At 41.6% G+C, this 17,990-nt stretch overlaps 3 protein-coding genes across 11 annotated transcripts in view; all 3 read left to right on the top strand.

Moving 5' to 3' along the window:
• Positions 1 to 7,510, top strand: part of si:dkeyp-44a8.4 (collagen alpha-1(XXIII) chain) — a 187,750-nt gene extending 180,240 nt beyond the window's left edge. For 4 of the 9 annotated variants that reach the window (XM_017424151.3, XM_017424147.3, XM_017424150.3 and 1 more), the window contains 15 exons: positions 1,330 to 1,374; positions 1,501 to 1,545; positions 1,672 to 1,752; positions 1,825 to 1,878; positions 2,680 to 2,754; positions 2,837 to 2,863; positions 2,961 to 3,020; positions 3,106 to 3,177; positions 3,272 to 3,298; positions 3,392 to 3,445; positions 3,565 to 3,651; positions 3,807 to 3,905; positions 4,854 to 4,892; positions 5,023 to 5,031; positions 5,630 to 7,506. In XM_017424151.3, coding sequence (XP_017279640.1) covers positions 1,330 to 1,374; positions 1,501 to 1,545; positions 1,672 to 1,752; positions 1,825 to 1,878; positions 2,680 to 2,754; positions 2,837 to 2,863; positions 2,961 to 3,020; positions 3,106 to 3,177; positions 3,272 to 3,298; positions 3,392 to 3,445; positions 3,565 to 3,651; positions 3,807 to 3,905; positions 4,854 to 4,892; positions 5,023 to 5,031; positions 5,630 to 5,680 — 825 coding nt within the window. In that variant the 3' untranslated portion in view covers positions 5,681 to 7,506. Of the gene's footprint in view, positions 1 to 1,329; positions 1,375 to 1,500; positions 1,546 to 1,671; positions 1,753 to 1,824; positions 1,879 to 2,679; positions 2,755 to 2,836; positions 2,864 to 2,960; positions 3,021 to 3,105; positions 3,178 to 3,271; positions 3,299 to 3,391; positions 3,446 to 3,564; positions 3,652 to 3,806; positions 3,906 to 4,853; positions 4,893 to 5,022; positions 5,032 to 5,158 lie in introns of all 9 variants that reach the window. The other 5 variants (XM_017424152.3, XM_017424154.3, XM_017424148.3 and 2 more) reach the window with 5 other exon arrangements.
• Positions 7,511 to 9,599: 2,089 nt separating this feature from the next.
• On the top strand, positions 9,600 to 14,080 carry rack1 (receptor for activated C kinase 1). Its single transcript, XM_017424202.3, has 8 exons — positions 9,600 to 9,818; positions 10,281 to 10,452; positions 12,229 to 12,376; positions 12,655 to 12,750; positions 12,962 to 13,072; positions 13,295 to 13,435; positions 13,617 to 13,727; positions 13,967 to 14,080. Exons 1-8 carry the CDS (start codon positions 9,710 to 9,712, stop codon positions 14,030 to 14,032), a joined length of 954 nt encoding a protein of 317 aa, XP_017279691.1. The 5' UTR covers positions 9,600 to 9,709; the 3' UTR covers positions 14,033 to 14,080.
• Positions 14,081 to 14,232: 152 nt separating this feature from the next.
• On the top strand, positions 14,233 to 17,640 carry nme5 (NME/NM23 family member 5). Its single transcript, XM_017424203.3, has 5 exons — positions 14,233 to 14,947; positions 15,886 to 16,091; positions 17,018 to 17,118; positions 17,207 to 17,325; positions 17,426 to 17,640. The coding sequence occupies exons 1-5, from the start codon at positions 14,825 to 14,827 to the stop codon at positions 17,507 to 17,509; spliced, it is 633 nt and encodes a 210-aa protein (XP_017279692.1). The 5' UTR covers positions 14,233 to 14,824; the 3' UTR covers positions 17,510 to 17,640.
• The last annotated feature ends 350 nt before the right edge of the window (positions 17,641 to 17,990 follow it).

Raw genomic sequence — 17,990 nt, 5'->3', positions numbered from 1 at the left:
GACTCAGACTGGACTGAGGTCTGGACTCAGCCCAGCTCACATTTGGATTCATTTGTTTTACAGAGGAGTTCACGGTATATTCAAGGTGTCCTAGACCTGCTAAACAAGCCCAAATCATCAGCCCTCCACCACCATGCTTAACAACTGAGATGTGTGTGCTGATATCCTATCCTTGTTTTGTTTTTTTACCAAACACAGCAGCAGCTCATTGTTTAATGTTCTGATACATAAAACTCAAGAGCTAAAGGAGGGTGGACTTTCTTTTTCCCGACTGTAGTCTTGATTTTGACCTGACAGAGTTTTGGGGTCCGTGCTTCTGAAAGATGTCTATCTCTGCAGTCGTGTGTGCACTTGATTAAAACCCGGTCTGAGCCCGGTCCCCCTAGACCTGATCTGAACTGGCGTGCCAAGTCGTAACCAACAGCCTGCGCTGGTCGCCAAGCAGGCGGCAGGAAACCACCAACCTGAGATCTTATCGGAAGCTTCTCACCGCTCAGTCGCCACGGCCACCCAGCCGCTGAGTCCCGACCCGTCTGCCTGTTCGTGCGAGAGGCAGCTCCTCGCGTTTCATCCGTGCCGACATGCCGATGGACTCGGAGCACAACACTGCTGACACTGTTTGTTTGCTGCTGTCGTTCGTTGTGCTGCTTTTTGTCCGAATGTTTGCGCGAGCTCCCCCCCACCTCGGTGATGAAACATCCCGGATCAAATAGCTGCTTCTAAACGCCTTTTGGTTTCTGTGATTGCTTCATGGAGAACAAAGAAGAAGTTCAAGAGCCGTACACCTCGGGGAGGCACCGTGGTTTCCCCCCTTTTATCACTTCAAGATGGCCGAGGCCTTCGGAGGGGAGGAGTAACAAGTGTAACACTGTAGATGCAGAAATCAGGGAGCTTGATTTAGGAGGCCTGTCACCCCATTACAGGCTGCAGAATGTGGCCCACATGTTCCCTCTTCGTTCTTCCTCACGGGAATGTTTGGGCTCTCCTTCCTTTTTTGTCTCGTCCAACATCAAAACAATCGGCAGAGTGAAGAATCGAAGCCGAGCCGTCGTTCTGCACAAACCGGCACTCCTTTTTACTCCTCGCTTCGAGTTCCATGCAAACCGGCTCAGCTTCGATTGCTCCTCTGCGTACGACGAGCTTCCGATCGCGATCAACACCGAAAACTAAACAGCGATGGACATGCGTTGCTCTAAAGGCGACGAGCTGTCGGCAGGTTGTGTGATGAAGCTACTGTTCACTGACGGGGCTCAGAGTCTAGCAGCTTGGTTTGAGTCCAAACAAAATGAAGAAATGAAGTTAAACTGGACTCATTCTGTTTGATTCCAGGGCCCACCGGGACCAGCAGGACCTCCTGGCCCTCCAGGGGAAAAGGTAACAGCAGTTCTCCCTCGCACTAAGTTGTTTGGTTTGATAAAGAAAAGAAAAAGAGGATCCTTCACCTCTCTTGTATCGATAATGTCACCTATATTTACTCAGAGTGTCTCTGTTTTGTCTCAGGGTGAGCTTGGTTTACCTGGACCAGCAGGCGTCGATGGAGAAAAGGTACAGAACTGAAACTTATTGGACATCTTTTCAACCTTTTCTTGAGGCAAAAATCTACATTTCGCTTCTCGCTTGGTTCTGTTTTCACCTCCAATGCTGGACTTTCTCTTGATTCTTGACCCTCAGGGACCCAAAGGGGACGCAGGTGAACCGGGGCCTCTTGGTGAAAGGGGAGAGAAGGGAGAGATGGGTCTGTCTGGGCCTGCTGTAAGTACTGACGGCACACAGGAGCTTCCGAATGTCACGAGTTAAAAGTAACTCCTACTTGTTTCGGGCCAGGGCGTGGACGGACAGAAGGGAGAAAAAGGCGACTGCAGGCTGGACGACAACCTGGTGAGAGGAAAAACAAGAACGCAAAGAAGCTCGTTCTGCATCCATGCGGCCATGTCGAGCCAGACTAAAAATCCCCTGCTGTTGTGCAAACACTTCAAAGTTAAAAGTTACTTTAAATAGATGACATAAATTACATTTCATTTTTAGCCAAGAAGCTTTATTTGGTGGCCGTGAGCTGGAAAAACACAACAACTCTGAGTGAAGCACAAAAGTTTCACAGCAAACACAACAATCCCGATAAACAAAAACAAAAAAATGGGGGAAAAAAAAGAGAAAAACACAACAAAAAGAGGACATTTCCCAAAACTTGTCAAAACAGGAAACATAACTCAAGATTAAAGAACAGATACATGTCAAATACAGATTTTATTTTAGGTTTTTTATTTATTTTGTGATTTTTATTGGTTTGTTTGTTTGTCCGTATCATCAGCCAGGCAGGTGATCATGTAACCTGTGTGTGAGTGTTTGTTTGTCTCAGTGCAATTCAAAATGGCTGCCACAGCTAATCAATGTTAGCTGACATATAAATACCCATAACTCAGTCAGTTTTACAGGTACTGGGCTAAAACTTGGGGTGGTAGTAACTGAGAGCCATCCCCGAAACATACTCTGAGCGCTAACAGATTGCACGACATCTTTGTTTAAAACTTGGCACACAAAGCAGCAGGCGATATGCATTCCTTCGAGGAAGACTGCAGTTTTATTTAGACCTCACAGCTCCATAAAAAAACAATAAAAATGTGGTTTGTTGCCTAATCTCTCTGCTTTCTTTTCCTTTCTGACTTCTTCCATCGTTTTCAGGTTCAGATGATTTCTCAGCCTGGCCCTCCCGGCCCACCTGGCCCTCCAGGCGTACCCGGTTCCCCCGGCTCTACGGTAAGTATTTATACGTTTCGGTTCAGGTGTGTAGCCATGTGACTGCAGCTGCTCCGAACTGACAGGACATGCTGTGTTTCAGGGCCTGCATGGGATGCCTGGGCCCAAGGTGAGCTCAGCTGAATCCGTCCAAATGTCTTCTTTTAGTTTTATTTTAATTCCCATGAAGACAAAACAAACTAAGTGTTGCGTTGTCGCCTTTGCAGGGGGAGCCAGGATTCGGACTGAAGGGGGAGAAGGGGGAGGCCGGTTCTCCTGGACCCAAAGTGAGCCACACCCGGGCCGTGGTCGGCGCCATGTTTACGCAGCGTGCTGTGTCTGATACACTGCTGATGTGTACTTTATCTGCAGGGGCTCGACGGACACCAGGGTCCACCCGGGTCTGCTGGGCTGGTGGGACTTCCAGGCGCCAAGGGAGAAAAAGTAAGACCGTCATCAGCTTTGTGTGTTTTTTGTTTTACCAAATATCATTTTTAGCTTAAAAAAACATGAGGTGTAATTTTAAATGTGTTCACAGGGCCGACCAGGGGAGCCCGGGCTCGATGTGAGTTTCTTGTTGAGAATTTTACTATGAGTTTGGCTGAGGTTTAACGTGTCTCCCAGCGCTGACCCACTCTGTAATCTGTCCCTGCTTCAGGGTTTCCCAGGCCTGATGGGAGAAAAAGGCGACCGAGGGGAAAAAGGAGACAAGGTTGGTCCGTTTGGTGATTCTGGCCTGGATTCAGCCGTTACTCGGCTGTCCCTGCAGCCAGGTTTGTTTGTTTGTTCGTCCGCGGAGTCCCTGACCCTGAGTGCGTCTTTGTGTCCCAGGGTGACAGGGGGTCGGTGGGAAAGAAAGGAATGAAGGGCCAAAAGGGAGAACAAGGTCCTCCGGGACTGGACCAGCCGTGTCCTGTGGTACGTTACCTCTATCCCCACACACACACACACGTGGTGCTACAGGTTTGAGCTGATTTCCAGCCTCTTGACTTCATCTCTATGTTCGCCGTTTCCCTCTCAGCGTCACGTCTGCTGTTTTCTCTTCTGTGGTGTAAATGTTTACCTCCTGACAGAGCTGCGGTGAGACTAAAGGCGTCTCCGTGAGGACAGGGCCTTCTTCCCCTGAAACTCCTCCTCTTCCTCCTTCGGGCCCCGAGGCCCCCTGTCCTGTGGTACAGTATCTTTCCTTCCTTTCTCGCTTGCTCTTCATCACTTGCTCCTCCTCCCTTCAAACATTTTACTTCCTTTTTTTTCATGTTTTCTCTTCTTCGGTCAAACTCTCCATGTTATTCCCCTCACCAATTAGACACGTGTTAAGATGTCTCTGTTAAGTTGACCATAGTCTTTTAGACATACATGATGGTCAGTCTCCAGCCCTTTTTGTTTATTCACTAAGCGCAGATAATGTGCGAGCAAATCTCAAAACCTGTCCACCCCGTCATGGACAAAGTCAGCAGAATAAATGCCTTTTCATTGCTTTAGGATTAAAAAACACACATTTTCATAGAGATAGTTTGTCCCTCATTCAGGAAACGCATTCAGACCAGTCGGTTTACACAGAAAAGGCTTGTTTATTAGTTAGTTTGTTCATGTCAGTGCTGCAAACTTCTGCTGCAGCACAAGGAGGCGTGTCTGGTTGTATGTTATATATGGGTAAAAGTTAATATATATGAGGAAAGTTAAAGAAACTGTTGACATATTCATGACGGAGGTACAAACACAACATGATGAAAATTAGGAAATTAAAGTGCGGGAATTTGATGTCAACTTCCTGTGAAGAAACACGAAATGCATCAGAGACTTGAACAGCATGTGTCGTATTGTTATAAAAACAGAACTTAAACCATCAAAGCTGCTGATTTTTATTGAAGAATACAAGATGAGCAGTATGGAAATATAAAAAGCATTTAAACGCTGCGTCCTTTAACCACCTTTAGCGGCACAAAGGGACGTGCCGAAACACTAACCCAATCACAGAAGACGTTACAAAACGAGGGAAAATGCATTTGGTCATTTAAGCCACAAGCTCAGCAAGCTCGTGATGACTGGGTGATTTCGATGAGGACGCCATCGAACATGAAGATGCTTCAACTTATCTTTTCTTTTTTCCCCGCCTGCAGGGCCACGACGGGCTGCCGATACCAGGCTGTTGGCACAAGGTGAGCGTTTCCATTTATTAACTAATGCCACGATCAGCCGTTGTTTTTGTTTAGGGTAGGGTGCAGCTATAGGGAGCAGGTAACTCATAATACTGTACTAAAATGACATATTGACTCTGATTTAACACAGGGACATTTTGTAAGTAAATCCCAGTGTGTGTGTGTGTGTGAGTTTCTAATGATGAAGCATGCTTTATGTTGTTTTTGTTTTTTTTTAAATCATAATACCGAAACACTAACCGGTCCTCACTATTCTTTCTTTGCAGTGATGACTAACCAGCAGCATGGAGTCTGTACATATTGATTTGGTATATTTTGCAGCTGAACGCCACACCGACAACCTGGTTTTTTTTTCCTCCTTCCCCCCGTTTTTTTTTTCTTGTTTTATATAAAGCCCCATTATATAATATATTGAAAATTTAAGAACTTTTTTTTAAGAAATAAAAAAAAACAAAAACAAAAACCTCACAATTCAGTGTTGTGAATGCGGCCGTGAAGTGGCATCGAAGAGTGCCTCACTAACAGAACTCGTGGCGGTGTGTGTGTGTGTGTGTGTGTGCGCTCAGCCGGTCTCTCCCCGATGGATGGATGGATGTGTGTTTGAACAGATAGACGATTTCTGTTTCTTTTTTATATTGTTATTATTAATATTGTTATTGGAAGATGGAGGAGTGTATTGTCAGTGCTCTCTTGTCCTCTCTGTGTTTTCTGAAAAACAAAACAAACAAAAAAAAAAGGAGGAAATGGCGAGGCAGAAGCTCAAACGCAAGCGTCTCTCTCAGCCCTGAGCGACGGGAGCGAGCCTGGAGGAAGGAAGAACGGGGCTGAGTGGCTTTCCTGAAGCAGAGCTCGCTCTCCGGCGCCTCTGTGTCACGCTCGGATCTTCCAGATGACAGAACTCTCCGTTTCCACGTTTCACCTCGTAGTTAGGGTGGGGTGGGTGGGGTGGAAAGAGACAAACCTGTTGCTGATGACGCTGCGCTATAGATCGGAGTTATTTGGGAGTCACCGGCACATAAAGGAAGGATTGTTTTATTTCACTGCGCAGAGCCGCTGGATGTGTTATGATGATGTTTTGTATGAGCTTGGTGTAAAATATTAATGCATGATATCAGTGTTGTTCAGCACCCCGGACGGCGTGTGAGATGGAAACCGACATGACAGAACTGAGACGTTGTTTTTGCATTTAGCTGCCTTTTAATTTGAAAGCCTCCTCAAAGCGTCGTTTCTCCAACTCGTGGGCCGCGTTTTCATTGTATCCTCCTCTGTTTCACTCCAGTTTTGCATTCCTGTGTACAGCCTTGAATAAACAGATGAGTTAAAGGCCAGCTCTGAAGGAACCATACGCAGTATTATTGATTATCGATCAGCTGTTGTTGCCATGAGAAAACATCGCTCACGTTTGACACATTTTGACTGATGTCTGTGTTTGAACTGCAGGCGAAGGCGTGTTTAATCACTGCTTTTATTTTTTGTTGTTTGGACAACAGTAGAAGTTTTTGCTGCTGACTTAAATGTGTTTATTTTTTATATGTATTTTAGCAACGAACCAACATGAAATCTGAGTCAAATACAGTTTTTTGTTTTTAAGTCATTCATTTTCAGTAAGCTCCTGAGACTTCATGTTACATTTTATAAGAATTGTTTTTTTTTTTCAAATGCCTCCTGAAAGTGCAAAGATATCTTTGCAATCAGGTGGATTTTGTTGTTTTGTGTCATTTCTGCCACGCGTCTCTCTCAGATGGACTCATTTCTTGGTGCTTAAGCTCTTAAAGCTCTTTTATTTCAAAGTTTTATAAGCAAACGCTTAAAAAACACACACACACACAGTTGTTGATAAAGACATTATTCTGGCTGGTACTGAATGACAAACTGTTAAATATTCATAGAAACAGGTTGGAGACGGATACATTCATGGGAAATGAAGTGTTTTAATGTAGGCTCCGTTGACTTTAGCAGCACTTTCCTTTGTCAGCATTTGTTGCCCAGATTGACCCACACGAATGTGCATTAATGTTCTTTTACGTTGTAAAGTTTGCAGCTTTTATTTTGAAACATCCTGCAAAACGGTTTCCCCGTCAGCGGCACAGCTGTCTTTTTATTTTAACTTCATTCTGGATTTTTATTTTTTAAAAAACAGAGTGTTTCAGATATCAGACGTAAGCATTTATGAAGTTACGCTTTCATATGGTAAACCTGAGGTAAACATTATAAAATGTTCATTTGAAACTTTATTTCAGACATATTCGAGTATGATTTAACTTTACACGAGTTTTTTTTTGCTGTATTTCATTGTACGCTGGTGGTTTTCTGTTTCATATCTCCTTTATTTCTTTTTACAGATTCCATCAGCGCCTATTTTGTTGTTGTTGTTGTTTGTGTGTTTATCGAAGTTTGCTCACGGCACCGTGTCTGATCAGAGTTTTATATTTTAACAAATCTTGTACCACAACAGTGTTAGCTTGACTTTGAAAGGGATGTTGTTTTTGTTGGTTGTGTATTTGGTTGTAAAAAATGTAAGCTATTTTTGTAATTACTTGTCCAAATATATATATGTATAACACAAAAATCTGGTCAGTAGACATGTAGATGGAAATAAACTCTCAAGTTTGATGGTTTCTTGCCTTTTTATCGTGATCACGTGAAGCTGTTTTTGTCTCCTTATTTACAAAATTAATGTCTTAACAGGTATTAAACTAAAGAACTGTTTTTTTATTAAACATATTAAGGGGAACCAAAGCCAATGTCACCTGATAAAGTAAAAAAACATATATACCATCTATTTAACAGGTGATTTTATATGTTATTTTCATTTTTAACTCTAAAAAATTTTCAATTTTCACTAGTTTGTGCTAAACATACTATACAGCCTTTCCCAGATAAAAGACAAAGACATTTTGATCAGCCTATAACACAATAAACTAAAGGATCTGAATATTAAATGACAGGTTTTGCTTCAAAACATGAGACATAAACAGTTTTATTGGTCTGAAGCTGAGCAGTCGACCAAAACAAAGACTGATATAAAGTTTATTAGAAATATCATCAAACTTTATAGCCAATAGTGTTTATAAAGCAAATTCTGGTCATCTTCCCAACTAAGGAAGTATGTTTTGACATATTTCTTTAATTTAATAGTGTCATTTTTTAAGTAAAACCCCATATTTTATAGGGCTGTTTTCAAAATTGGACTATTTTAGCTTAATTGGTGTAAAATGGGTCACAAATAAAGCAAAAATGAGCTGCAGTCTTACATAAATGCTGCACATTAGAAGTTGAGTTAGAAGTCTAGATGTGTAACCGTGTAAAAAGTGAACATGCTTTTTTTTCAAAAACTATGACAACAGATTAATTTGCAGAAGAACAGGCAGAAAATAAAAGATAAGCAAAAAAGTAACTAAAGAAGACCAAAGCCACAGTAAATATTTCAGGTTTTAAGATTCACTGTTGATATTTTCTTCAAAAGCGCACCAACTCATTCATTTGCCATCTGCAGAATAAAAAATATCTACAGAATAATAACTTTTTTTTTAAATGTCTTTATTCCTGTTAGATGTCAAACCTTATATTTCCATTTGCACATGGTGTTTGTTACTGTAATTAAACATATGTTTTAACACTTTGCTGTTTATAACTAAAATCATGACTGAGGTACTGGAATAAAATATTACTTTAATAACTTCAACATGATCTAATTTTACCAGATTTTACTGAGACACAAATCTGTTTGCTACAGCGAACAGTTTATGAAAAAAGCAGTACTGCTTGTTAATCCCTCTAATAATCTGTTTTGTTTTCTCAACTTTACTGATAAAGTTCGATTATATCTTCAGCTTTAAAAATAAACCTTCCTTCCTCGTAGGACTGAGGCAGACTTCAGGTACTCCACAGATAGTTTTATTTTTTTTACAAAAAGGAAGGCTGGAGTGGTCACAGTGGTCAATCTTCATCCTTATTGTCGCCACTGAGTCTTCATCAGGTGGGTAATGAACTGCCTGAGGTAATTAATTATAATTATAACCTAAAATAGGAGTTGATGCCGGTTTATTTATGAAACCCATTTAAAGCAGTGCTGTGCAACAGTTAAAGCAAACCTGAAACGATAAAAAACATCACTTCAGTCAAACAAAACAGATAAAATTCACCTGAAAGGCGAAGAGATACAACAGATAACTTCTCAGTTTAAAAACACAATAATAGCAAGTGTCAGGTTCTACTAGAATCATTTTAAAAAGGTGATTTTTCAGCAGATTTTCAAAACAGTCCAAGGTCTGAGCAGATCTTATTTGTTAACAAATCGATCCAGAGAGAGAGCAGTAGTCAGTCAGTCATCAGAGATGTTTAAGACAAGTTTCAAGCTTTTTGTCAGTCAATTTAATCTATTTATCAAAGGCAAAAAAAACTGCAAACAGCTGTACTGAAAGAGCAAATGACAAGACTTGTCATGCAAAGACTCAAAAGGTTCAAAACATCAACAATAAATTGTCCTAATTATGTTTATTTTATTAAAAATATTTAATTTTTCGTGTTTTTTAATCATACCTCTTTCATAGATATAATACTACATTAGTTATGTTTTGTGTTTAATACATTTTATATTGTTTTCAAAAGTTTTTAGTTCTTTGGAGGTTTCTGCTGGTTAAAAAAAAAACATATCCCAGAATCCTTTGCGGCCGTTTCACCTCCTCTTAGTTTTTGCATCCGGGTCCTTTCTTCCTTTTCCGCTGTGCCTAGATGCGATGAGGACCTAGGTTTGCCCGGACCTCAGAAGAAATCCGAATCCATCCTTGCGAAAGGCACCACCGAACCTCGCCAAAATGACCGAGCAGATGACAGTGAGGGGGACCCTGAAGGGGCACAGTGGATGGGTCACCCAGATCGCCACTACGCCCCAGTACCCCGACATGATTCTGTCGGCTTCCCGAGGTGAGGCTTCTCCCCCCCTCGCCGGCTCTGCCAACATGGCTGCACGGGGTTAGCGCCGGTCGGCTAGCGGCGACGTTAGAGGAAATACACGGCCTGCGGGAGGGACTCGGTGTCCCTGCACAGAGAAAACCGACTAATAATGTTTTATTCAGTCGTAAACACGCCATATTTGCAGCTCAGAGACGCGGCTTAGCTAAACTTAAGCTAGCTGGAGTCATCAGTACCTGAATCTTAGCCTGTGTGTTTTTGGACGCACGGTTCACATTAACTCCAGCTACTTAATAAAACTACTACTTAACAGCTACTTAACTAAATATGAACTCTTTACATGTAAAAGCTGTCAAACCGAGTCTATTTCATTTAAAACGTCTCACTTCAGAGCTAGCATCACATGCTAACATGTCCAGCCTGCTGTTCTGAATGTGAAGAAGTGAAGATCTCTGTGTGTTGTTAACCTTTCAGACAGGTCCATCATCATGTGGAAACTGACCCGTGACGAGACCAACTACGGCATCCCCCAGCGCTCCCTGAGGGGCCACTCTCACTTCGTGAGCGACGTTGTCATCTCCTCAGACGGGCAGTTCGCTCTGTCGGGCTCCTGGGATGGGTCCCTGCGCCTGTGGGACCTCACCACGTGAGTATACGGCCACGGGAAAGCCAACAAGCCCGCTGGTTTGTGGAGAAGTGGCGGAGGGTCGCGGGTTGGTGTCGAGAGTCTAGGACTCAAACTTCAGGTCTTGATCTGTTGTATGTGAGCAGAAACGTATGATCAGCCCACCCAGATGCAGATAAACACGGGGCTGAAACAGCTGTACTCCTTTGACATTTAACGAGACGTCACAAAGTAGAAAATAAGTCCCAATGTAGTGCAAATACACGACATATAAAACAGAAAATTATTCAGGATACGAAAGGCAAAGAGACGAGAGGGTGCAGGTTAAAGCAGTCACATTTAACGATGTGGACAGTCTGCCTGTCAACATTTGTAAACATTAAGAAGGGATTTTAGAAAGACTTTAAGTTCTCAGATAAATTTGGTTCATAAATATCATCAGTGGCAGATTATTGGAGAGGGTTTAAACTCCCAGATTTAAAGCATAGTTTCCCCTGAAGCCCCTGGTGCCAGAACTGCAGCTTAAAGACTTTTACTCACTGGCCCTCGGCTGTGACTTGCAGCTGAAGCTACATTTTTGTCGGTGCGACAGACGTGATAAAAAGCAGAGAATACAGCCTCTAACTCAAAAGTGATATTTGAAATGTGTTGGCTCTGGTCCGCCAGTCGGTGACGGATCGAGTGTCTGCTGCTGCGTCGCGTTTTTTTGAGAAACCTGAGCGCGTCAGAGCAGACGACTTTAAAGCTGAGAAAATAAGTTTGAATTTTCATTTGAAGCGTCAAATGAGACTGATCGAACTCATGTTGATAAACTCACAGCTGAGAATAAATTTTAGTAGCAACCAAACGTTTTACTAAGAAATAAGACAAGGAAAAGTAGTTGAAGAGCACAGCATAAGAAATGAACACACTATCTGTCCTTTATGTGTTATCTGCTCTAAATTCTACTTAAAAAGCCTCTGGGGAAAGGTCATTTGTATTCCTATACGAACAATTTGACACATTCCACCTAAAAACCAAGATTAATTTAGCTTTTTTCAGTAAATATTGAGCGAGATTGACCCTCAGCTACGATCAAGTGTTTCATTTTGGCCTCGTCATCTAACTTAGTTTGACAGCTGTTTTTAATCCTACAGTCTGGGTCAGAAGAACCACCATGGTTAAACATCGACTGAATTTTAAAGCTGAACTTTGAAAATATATATATACCAAAAGGTGCATTTGTCTCAAGATGTTGGAACAAATTTAAGGGATGTATTTAGTCATAAAAGTTTATACTGATTGCTGTTAGAGATCTTGTTCAGTAAACCTTTTTGACCAACTAAGCTGAGATGTAAGAATAGTATATTTAACACTTTTATAAGCCATTATTTTTAGGGTCAGTCTGTCACCAAGTCATTGTTGTAGCTTGTGAGTGAAGCAGTTTATAGAAAATTATCTTCTTTTCTTTTAGTTTGTGAAATAAAGCCGAAGTTGGTTTGTATTCTGATGTACGGGACAATAATAAGCTAATTGGCACAGTCATCATTTGGTTTTTCTGTTTTTAATTAACTTATATAGAAGTAATAATTATTGGGTTTGTTTGTTTCAGAAATGCAGCAGATTTAAACCATGATAAGAACAGAGTTACTACTTATTAGACATCTGCATTTATTTGATTAATTAGTTTTGGGACATGTAAACAAAGGATATTTGTTCAGAACTTTTGTTTAAAAGTAGACAAGGTTTTAGCAGTGAGCATTTATAGCCTTGATTATTCTTTATTGCAAAGAAATCTGATAATGTGTCATTTTCCAGCGGATGCACCACCCGCCAGTTTGTTGGACACACAAAGGACGTTCTGAGTGTGGCTTTCTCCGCTGATAACCGCCAGATCGTGTCTGGCTCCCGGGACAAGACCATCAAGCTGTGGAACACACTCGGAGTCTGCAAGTACACCATTCAGGTGAGCTGCTCGCCTGCCGACAGCGGGGCGGCCTTTTCTGGTTTTGCTCGTGTTGCTTGGCCGTCAGCAGGAACACAGCTGTAGTTTGCTGAGATGTCAAACAATGCAGCGCATCAATATTATTACAAGTTCAGACGCTTTCTGAACTTGTTTCTAATCTGAGTTTGGTGTCAGTAAGCAATGCTGTTGATGTTTGGTTTCCCTCGTAGCTCGGTGGACTTTGCTGATTTTAAAGCAGAGAATGGAGTTGAGGATTTAACATCTCTAACCTTTTGCAGGATGAGGGCCACAGCGAGTGGGCGTCTTGTGTCCGCTTCTCCCCCAATAGCAGCAACCCCATCATCGTGTCCTGTGGCTGGGACAAGTTGGTCAAGGTAAGTCTTTAAGTCGTCTGGGAAGGTTTGTCCTCGCGTTAACGCCCCAAGCGGCTCGTTTGCTCAATGATTTGAAAAAAAAAAACATTTTTTTGCATGTATTAGCTGACACGCTCACTGGAGAGAGTATTTGTCGATGAGAGCACAGCTCCTGTCGCTCCGTACGGTGGTGCTCACGGCGGATGTGACGATCACTGTCTTTGTCCCGCAGGTGTGGAATCTGGCCAACTGCAAGCTGAAGACCAACCACATCGGCCACACCGGCTTCCTGAACACGGTGACCGTCTCTCCTGATGGCTCTCTGTGTGCCTCCGGTGGAAAGGTAACCCTCGTAGACGCCCATTCAATGTTAGTTTTAGAAGCAAAGTTGTCAGGTTTTTGCAGTGATGGAAAACTAAACACACATCTGTTTTTTAAAAAGAAAATGATGACAATAGAGGCTGTTTCTGAGCATTACTTGAACTTGTTGGGCATCACGTTAAGTGCTGCGGTAAGATCATAACAGCATCTCACCTGGTTGTTGTTTTTATTTATTTTTTCTCAGGATGGCCAGGCCATGTTGTGGGACCTGAACGAGGGCAAACACCTCTACACCCTGGACAGTGGTGACATCATCAACGCCCTTTGCTTCAGCCCCAACCGCTACTGGCTGTGCGCCGCCACCGGCCCCAGCATTAAGATCTGGGTAAGCCTGAACGTCGGGTGTTAAACTGTTCGGAGGGCTGTGATGGAAACATTACACGCTAACTGTATTATTTGATGATATCAGAGGCTGTTTCTGAGCTTCAGCTGAAATACTGTGCTGTTGTGTGATGACTGTTCTGCTTTAGTTGGCGCTAACGCCACTTGTGTTTTGCCTCGTTTAGGATCTGGAGGGCAAGATCATTGTGGATGAGCTGAAACAGGAAGTGATCAGCACAAACAGCAAGGCTGAACCCCCACAGTGTACTTCCCTGGCGTGGTCTGCTGATGGACAGGTACTGGACCAGTCTCTCTGTAGCATATTTAAGTGCAGATTTTAGACTATCCCACGAGTCGTCGGTCTCAGTATCCTAACCCCCCCTGTGATTATACCCAATCACTTTTAACACTGATATGCACTGCTGACAGTCCTGCAAATATGAGGGGAGAATGGCTTCTTTGTCTGACTGACTGAAGCGATGGACTTGTGTGGACATTCAGTTTTTAACTTGTGTCCATTTGATTTTCCTTACAGACCCTGTTTGCCGGCTACACTGACAACCTGATCAGAGTGTGGCAGGTCACTATTGGAACACGATAAGAACTCCTTGCTGAAGAAATTTTGAATAAAGAGACTCTTTGAAAGGAACATGTGCCAGTCTTGTTCTCAATTTTGATTTTCAGATGTGTGAAGTTAATCACATAAAGTATGCAGACAGTGTTGATGCTCACAGCAGGAATCTGGGTGAAACATTACTAAAATGTGTTTTAAATGTGAGGAAAAACAAATTTCAGCACATGAAAACTTTTTGGTTGGTTGTAGCAAGTTTGGTGTAGAAGTTGAAATATAACAATTTTGCTTTGAGGTTTTAGTCAATCTTTCAATTTGAGCTAGTTTAACTTGAGACTTTGTGTGCCAAAAACACTGGCTTTCTTCAACAGTTTATTCTGTTAGACTTGTTTTTATTTAAACATTTGGTTTTATATTTATGTGTATTAAGTAGTAATTGTTCCATACAAATGTTTTGTTGATTAATCCTAAATAGCTTAGGGAAAATACATTCTCACGGTTCAGAAGCTTTTTTTTTTTTTTTCAAAATAAGGCGATTTAAAAAAAAAAAAGGGTTGGGGAAATTCCTGGTTTGTCCTACTTCAGCGCCGTAGGTGTTTATCGGTATCCTAGCAACCATTTCAAAGTTCAGAACGCCAAACGGAATTAGCTGGAAGTTAAAATGTGGCTTTTTAAAGCTTCGATTTAATGCCTATTTTTTTTAGCAGATATTCCGAAGAGACATTGTTTAGGTTAATTACCGACGGAGTTTACGAATATTTTTGGTTTGTATGTGTGTGTTTTTCTTTTTTTATCTAAGTTAGCATTAGCATCCAGGTGAAGATGGATAAAGCTTCGCATCTTGTTCATGTAGAAAGAACATTAGCTATCATTAAACCAGATGCGATTCACAAATCCGAGGAGATCGAGGACGTTATCCTCAAATCAGGCTTCATTATCCTGCAGGTGGGTTCATGTGTTGGGAAATAAGGATGTGCGATATTTTCAGATCCATGCTAGTGTTTTTATTTAAACTAAAACATTAATTCATAATGAAGGCGCTACTCCACGTGTAAGACGGATTAATCCGGTGGTTAAATGTATTACTTTATTTAACTTAATATTTCTGCATGTTGAAGGCAGTTTGACTTGTTTGGTCCACTAGAGGGCGACAACAACCTGTTAGAAATGTTTTTACATTTAGAGCTAATAAAGTTTTTAAAAAATATTTCCGCAGATATAAACATTTTAGACATGGGGTGTTATATATTTGAAAGCTTGATCATTTTAATAAACATCAGGCTGAAGCTAATAATTTATTTTATTTAGGCCTTGGTAAGCTTTTTGAAATTGATGTTATAGAAAATGTTGCTGTTTTACAATTCAAACATTTGTAGAGAAGTTATAAGGTCCATAAATAAATTATTTACATTTATGAATAAAACTGCACATTTGCTGATTAAATATCCTTTCTCTGGCAACACTGGCTGCTACCAACCAAAAACCTTTGAAAAACCAGTGACTGCTGTATTGTGTCATCAATAGTTGTGTTTTGTAAATAATCTTAAATAATTCAAGGGAAAACAATTAAAGTGCAGTTCAATATGAAATGTCATTCTGTGGCAGTAGTGTGTATTTAATATTACTAATAATCTGCATTTTCTGTTTATGTTAGGTGTTGTATTTTTCTCAAACTGCAGTACTCCACAGCAACTAAATTATTTCTAACATTAGTTTCAGATGTAGATGGATATAAAGCCTCAAATTGCATCACAATATCTTTTAAAAATAAGCATCTGAACCATCTTATAGTAGTTTGATATACTTGCAGGTAAATCCTAAGTATTTTTTCACACGTGGTTTATCTTTCTCCATTCACTGAAACCTAATGATGTCTGTGGCAGAAGAGGAGGCTGCAGCTGAGTCCGGAGCAATGCAGCGACTTCTACGCAGACCATTACGGCAAGCTCACCTTTCCCAGCTTGACAGCCTTCATGAGCTCCGGCCCCATCGTTGCCCTGACGCTGGCTCGCCAAGACGCCGTGGCCCGCTGGAAGTCCCTCATAGGGCCCGCCAACGTCACAAAAGCCAAAGAACCTCACCCAGAGTGGTAGGTGTCAGATATCCATCCATCCATCTTCTTTACCTGCTTCTCCTTTCCGGGTTGCGGGGGGAGCTGGTGTCTGTCTCTAGCAGTCACTGTTAGAGATGCAGGAGACACCCTGGACAGGTGGCAAGTCCATCACAGGTCTCAGATATCTCTGTATGCATTGTGTTTTCTGCACTTTACAGAAGGCTGGTCATAGAAAGAGGTGATCTATCAAATAATAGCATTCTGGAAATTAAATGTCCCCCTGAGTGTAGTTACTGCATAGACTGTAATAATTATACTTTATACATAGGTTCAATTCAGCTTATTTACATGGAACCGATTCACAACAAATGTTATCTCAGGGCACTATAGAAAGAAATAACAAGTCCAGATTATAAATCTAATTTATCCAGAACAGATCCACAATCAAATCCAATTAATTTCCTTGAGGGAATGCATATCGCCCGCTGCCTTTCATGCTTTCATGTTTTAAACTAAGATCATCCTACAATGAGAAAGGACAGAATTAGAGCTTCTAAATGACGTTAACTCGTACGAGATCTGTTAGCTCTCTGGGTATGTGTTGAGAACAACTCTCAGCTACCATCACACCTAATTTTAGCTCAATAAATGTAAAACTGACTGAGTTATAGCTGTGTGTTTGCTAAGGTCGATTAGTTATGGCAGCCACCTTGATTTGGGTTGACTGTAAGAGTTAAAGAGTTGTAGATGTACCTCCAGTGATTTCTGTCCTGAGAGTTTAATTAAAATCCCTCCAGTGGTTCATTTCACACATGTAGGTCAGTAACAATGTTTTTTCTCTGATGTTGTGTTTGACTTAATCCTCCTGGATTCAGGATTCAGTTTGAGTGTTGACCTTTCTGTCTCTTAAACCAGTATTTTCTAACCTGGGAGCTACAGGTCTGTTCTCTGTTTCTCTCCAGTCTTAGAGCGAAATACGGATCTTCTGACCTGCACAACGCACTCCATGGCAGCGACTCGTCCCACGCAGCCGTGAGGGAGATCAAATTCATGTTTCCAGACAGTAAGTTGTCCTCTTACTCATATGGTTCTCTATGAAGAAACGAATCACTTTAAATCTACGGTCAGTACTGCTCGCGTTCTCTCTGCAGCAACAATAGAAGCCTTTTCTTTGAGAGGAGAAACCGAAGAATACCTGAGCAAGCATGTAAATCCAGTTCTGCTACGTGGACTCACTGAGCTCTGCAAGGAAAAGCCTCTCAACCCCTGTGTAAGCACCGATTCACGCGACGATATACTGTGGTATTAGTCAGCCGATGAGTACTTTATACTTTAAAAGCTAATTAGTGCTCCATATTTGCTGTCTGCAGATCTGGCTTGCTGACTGGCTGATGAAAAACAATCCGAACCAGCCTCAAATATGCGACGGAGTCATTGTGGAAGACGAAAACTGATCAACATTCAGTGTTTTTGATCAATTCATTCGCTTATTGCTATAAATTAATAAACTGAATTCTTAAATGTGTTTGGTTTCCTGCTGGTACGGATCGACTATCTCAGGCCTCTTTTTGCCGACAAGCAGAACTGCCAGGTAAGACAGCCACCGGGTTTAAAGTCTGCATTTGTGACATGACAGGATCATTAACTAGGGTGGAGTAAATCCTCAGGTACATGTAATGGTTCATGTTCACCCACTTCATTGAAGAAGAACCTTTATATATAGTCACACCTAATATAGAAAGTAGACTATTTCACTCAGTCTGGTTCTGATCCACGCTAACATACACATGTTTGCATGTCAGTAATCAGAATCAGATCATTGCTCAGTGTGCAAACATTTAACTTTTGGACTTAAAACACTTAAAATATGACTTTCAGGTACCAGGTTATGCATCACATAAAGCCATGTTTTTCCCCTCAAAGAGACCAAAGCAT

This window comes from Kryptolebias marmoratus, linkage group LG9, assembly GCF_001649575.2.
Source record: "Kryptolebias marmoratus isolate JLee-2015 linkage group LG9, ASM164957v2, whole genome shotgun sequence".
NCBI classification, from domain to species: domain Eukaryota; kingdom Metazoa; phylum Chordata; class Actinopteri; order Cyprinodontiformes; family Rivulidae; genus Kryptolebias; species Kryptolebias marmoratus.
This window is presented reverse-complemented; position numbering and strand designations above follow the sequence as displayed.